Source organism: Penaeus japonicus, unplaced genomic scaffold (assembly GCF_977035675.1).
Source record: "Penaeus japonicus unplaced genomic scaffold, GWHDUDI00000001_assembly GWHDUDI00000010, whole genome shotgun sequence".
NCBI classification, from domain to species: domain Eukaryota; kingdom Metazoa; phylum Arthropoda; class Malacostraca; order Decapoda; family Penaeidae; genus Penaeus; species Penaeus japonicus.
Genome location: NW_028234412.1, coordinates 17,170,729 through 17,175,728, shown reverse-complemented (window position 1 = coordinate 17,175,728; position 5,000 = coordinate 17,170,729). Strand labels below are relative to the sequence as shown.

The 5,000-nt window shown below is 36.1% G+C and overlaps 1 protein-coding gene across 16 annotated transcripts in view; it reads left to right on the top strand.

The window, feature by feature from the left end:
- The window catches only part of LOC122249934 (leukocyte elastase inhibitor), a 45,030-nt gene that overhangs the window by 9,038 nt on the left and 30,992 nt on the right, over positions 1–5,000 (top strand). For all 16 annotated transcript variants that reach the window (XM_043011133.2, XM_043011125.2, XM_043011132.2 and 13 more), the window contains 5 exons: positions 1–27; positions 958–1,171; positions 3,972–4,186; positions 4,427–4,612; positions 4,773–4,914. The exon at positions 1–27 is cut by the window's left edge and continues 156 nt beyond it. In XM_043011133.2, the coding sequence (XP_042867067.2) occupies positions 1–27; positions 958–1,171; positions 3,972–4,186; positions 4,427–4,612; positions 4,773–4,914 (784 nt within the window). The remainder of the gene's footprint in view (positions 28–957; positions 1,172–3,971; positions 4,187–4,426; positions 4,613–4,772; positions 4,915–5,000) is intronic.

The following is a 5,000-nucleotide window of genomic DNA, read 5'->3' as shown; positions in this document are numbered from 1 at the left end:
TTCCAAGATGTGGTATCTGATATCAAGGTCAGTCAGGAATATGAATGCAAATCATCTTAGACTAATGTAGCTGAGGCAGACTGAAAAGGCAGTGGAACCTATATTAAGGTAATATAAGATATAATAAAAGAGGTGATATAATTTGATATAGTGGTAGCAGAGCAAATCTAATACCTACCTGGGACTCATATAGCTAGCTTACCAAAAATTCAGAATAAGTGATGCAGAACTAATGGTATTACCTCCATGCTTCCTTTGTTCACTATACCCACTGCAGTGCATGTAGGAATGATCAGTCACAGGTTGCAAAAACATGCTGATAGAAATAAGAACAGCTAGTGAGTATAACCCATCCTCCATGCATTCATAGGGTAGGTTCCTAATTTATCTATATTTCAGAGATGGTAAGCTTTGCATGCAGATGGGAGATTAACCCATTGATACTGGTTGCATGATTACTAAAGTTATTTATTGTTTTCAATGTAATTTATTTTCTTTTTATTCTGTTTAATGATTTTAATAATTTAGTAATTTTAGACAGATTTTATTATTAGAATGCTTTTGGTTGTAATGCCTTGCAGTCTTACACAATATTTTGATTATAAATGCATATATACTTTTTTAGATTTTGTGTACAATTTTTTTTATGGAAAATTTACATTCAAAGATTTATTTGTATTTTAGAAATGACTTTTAAAGAAGTGTTCTTAACTTTTAATCTCTAAAGATTATTGGTTTACTGAATAATCAATTGCTTTAAATATATCATTCTTTTTTATTTCCATATACTTAAAATATAATTGTCATTTTATGCTACTTCAGCAAGACTGTGCCTGCTTCATATGCCTGCTTTAGTTCAAAAAAATGAATAAATAATGATGATCATGATATAATGTTAGTAATTAATTTATATTTATGCTATGTAGTAATTTGAATTTGAACAAATATTATCAACAGACTGAAGCTCCTGAATATGAGTTGCGGACATCCAATATGGCCTACGTGTCCAACAAACTATCGCTTTTGAGCGAGTTTGCAAATACACTGAAAGAGAAATACCTCAGTTCATCAAAGGTTGTTGACTTTGGTGAGAGTGAAGCTGTGCGCAAGGAGATAAATGACATAGTAGAGAAAGAAACAAATTCTAAGATCAAGGATCTGATTCCTTCAGGTAAGCATACCTTCCAAGTTGGCATGATGTTAATTGAAAGAGCAACTCTTTCAAAGTTAAGTTTTACTGAATGGTTTCCACACCTTGCAGTTAATAGTAATGATTAATTAAATTACCTAGCACAGTAAATTAATTGTAGATGCAGTGCACCCTTAACCTGTTGACAATGGACTGTCTTAAACCATTGTAGACTGCAATCTAGGGATGCAGTATTTGTTGCTGGCCCTGTGCCAAGTGCCTCTACCAACTACTTGCCTTGCACCTAGCCAGTTATATAGCCCTTTACTTCTATTTCTTCCTTTATTTCTTTTGTACATGCTTCAATTGTCATATATGATTTTGTATCTTACTACATTTAGCTTTATATAGAAACAATTTTAGCAACAATATCTTTTTCCTTATATGCTCATTTAACCCATTGCAGACGGAGATAAATTTGCTTGCCCAGCCTCCAGGATAGGTTTTATTTTAGAGAGAGACCACTTGAAGCAATATAATTTGAAGCATCCAAATCTCTTTCAGTCATTCATTGTAAAACTAGAGCGGTTTTTATGTTTTATTTTTTTGTGTGTTTTATTGAGTTTAGAGACTTATATGTGCCGTATGACAGGCTCTATCAGTGCTGCAGTTGACTAAAATTGTAGTATGTTATCCATATTAGCTCATTATTTTCTTTATACTCAATGTGATAGAAGTATTGCTGTTTTATGGGAGGACAAAAGGCAACTTTATTTTTTCGTATTTTTGTGCTGTCATGAACGAATACGAAACATATAACCACCTACAATAAAGATAACAAGAAGAGGTAGGGAAGAGGAATGAAACCTGTGCTTGTGACTGTGAGTGCCACAGTGAAAGACATCCATATTGGCACAGGAGCACATTTTAGACACTGGGTATGGATTGAGTCACCTTCCTCTTCTCGTTCTGCCTGCACATCCTTCATCGGCGGTACTTTAGAGCAAGGGTTCATCAACTTAGTGTGTGCCATCGCTCTATAGAGACAGTGCATGCTAGAGACCGTGGATGGGTGCCATTCAAGGCTCTCTCACCTGCTGGTGCTAGAAAAAAGTGGTGCCATCTAGGTTTTGGACGTTAAGCTTGCACGATATTACGGTAATTATAGTAATTAGGACTGCAATAGCCATCATCACTCATTCCTTTTTCATAGCAAAATAAAATAGCACTGTGATCCAAAATCCCCGAACGTCGTGTACGTCATGACGCCCGTCGTCAGGCCAAAGCTCCTACGTCATGTATGTCATGACACCCGTACTCAATGGGTTAATAGACAAGATTGCAATTTTGAACTGTGTATTTATAAAGATTATTTTAGATTTATGTAAATAGGAAAGAAGGGTGTACATGACAGTAAGGTGGGGGGAAGACGCAAAGAGTCAAACTCAAGGGTAATGTTGTTGCTTTTATTCCATTGATAAGTCTGTGTATCTGGTCAAAGAGTAGTTCCTTCACCTCTACTACACAAACAACTCATTGACAATGCCCTCGTCAGAAGACAGATCAAAGAAATTATCACGTAGAGGAGGGCAGGGGCTATGAAGACTACTGAGCAATGAGAAGCAGATTGCGTGCCGTTCAGGGGTAGGAAGCGTATTGCCAACAGTCTTGCGTGATGGGTGAAGGGGTTCATGATGGGTCCGTGTTTCCTCTGAAGAAAGCAACATGAGCAGTGGGAAAACATTTAGAGAGTGTAGAAAGAGCCAATGGCAGGGGAAGAGAAAAGGCTTAAGTGATTCACTGTTGCTGTGCACCCTCTTATATACACATTTGACCAGTTGATTCAAGGAATGGATAAGTAGGAGAGGATGAATATTATTATGTAAATTTCAGGTGAGGTTATGCTGTATCAGATTACTAATTTCCATAAAAATACATTCATTACATTTGGGTAAATATGTCAGGGATGTAAGAAGTTGTATAGACTCCACATTAGTTCATCATGTGGATTGCACTCTGCATAAAGGAAGTAATGGTGATTTATGGGATGACAATAATAGGCTTTTGTTAACGTTTCATTATTAAAAAGAAAGTTGAACATTGTTTTTGCTTTTTCATATACACTGCATACAAGAGAAGAAGATGACTAACATTGCTCAAGAATAGGTTTGTGTTTCAAGTAGAGGCACCCCACATTCAGTGCATATAGGCCAGATCCCATTTATTATACTGTGGTTGCATCAGACCTTGCACTGCCTATAGTGGTCTTACTTTTACCTTCTACTGTTACGATAAGCTGCCCTTTGATGTCATTTTCTTAGTATACCCCGGTAGTGACCCTCTGCAGTTTAGATACACTGGCTGGAGAACATAAAGTGCCTTGGAATGCTTATAATATCATTATCATTGTCATTGTTCGCTAATAATACATATACACATGCCCTTTGTATGGTATTGACATTGTGTCATCTGTTGCCAAGGCCATTTAAATCATGCTACCTGGAGGAATGACCACTGATGTCATGGCATCTCATCTTGCCATCTAGAGATATCGAGTTGAGGTTTTTATCTATTAGTTAGCTTGGTGTAGCCACCTTATATGGTGCTTCTCACTAGGTTCTCAATGGGCAGTTTGTCATTTCAAGCTGAGATCTGATAACATGATAGAAAGATCAAGGTTTTTCTTCCATTTTTTTTTTTTTATGTTGTCATTCCCTTGTACTGTTTTTATGGTTACAAGTACATTTCATGTAAATTTCTTTTCCCATAGGATTATATTGAATTTGGGTAAATAGTCTAGGGGATTCCATATGAACTAAAAACATTTTTTCCTCTCCACCAGGGGTTCTGAACAGCTTGACAAGGATGGTATTGGTCAATGCAGTATACTTTAAGGGACTGTGGCAAAATCAGTTTAATGAGTCGGAAACCTATGATCAAGAATTTTGGATTTCTGCTGAGGAAAGTGTGCAAGTACCCATGATGCACATCAAGAAGAAGTTTCGTTACTTTAATCACAAGGGTCTTGATTCCACAATCTTGGCCATGGACTACAAGGTGAGGAAATGGAAGAAAGTTGGCTTTGTTATTAAAAAGAAAAAAAGAAAAAAAAAAAACTTTTTCTCTTGCTTACCATAATTTGTATGTTTGTTTATGTGATTTATTAAGATTCACTCATCATCATGGATGGAAAGAATTTTTTTTAGTATGTATGACTTAGAAATCTATTTATTTTCTCCTTTTTAAACATGACAGACATGCTTAATAGAATCTTAATAAATTTTCTTATAATTACAGGGATCAAGACTCAGTATGGTATTTGTACTGCCCAATAAGCGTGATGGATTAGCTGAGGTGGAAGCCAAGCTGGCCGATACAGACTTGTATGCCATTGACAGAGGCCTCCATTTTGTTGAAGTGGAAGTGTCTCTCCCCAAATTCAAATTGGAAGAATCCCTTGAGCTGGTGGAATATCTGCAAGGAGTGAGATTTGATGCAGTTTACTTGTTTCTATAATAATCCTTATTTTGTATCAAGATGAACTTTTTCACAGATAACACTTTTAATCATTATCCTTCAAACTTTGATTATTTTTTACATTTTTCGTATTATTTGTATCTGAAATGAACAATTTTGATTCCAGATGGGCATGAAGGATCTGTTTGACGAAGGCAAGAGTGATCTCTCAGGCATATCCGGCAACCGAGACCTCTTTGTTTCTAATGTGATTCACAAAGCCTTCCTTGAAGTTAACGAAAAGGGCAGTGAGGCAGCAGCAGCAACAGGTTTGTCACTAATAGATTTTATTTTTTTTACTTCAATTTATTTCCTCCTTGTTTTGCATTGTTTAGACATCAGTTCTTCTCAGTAC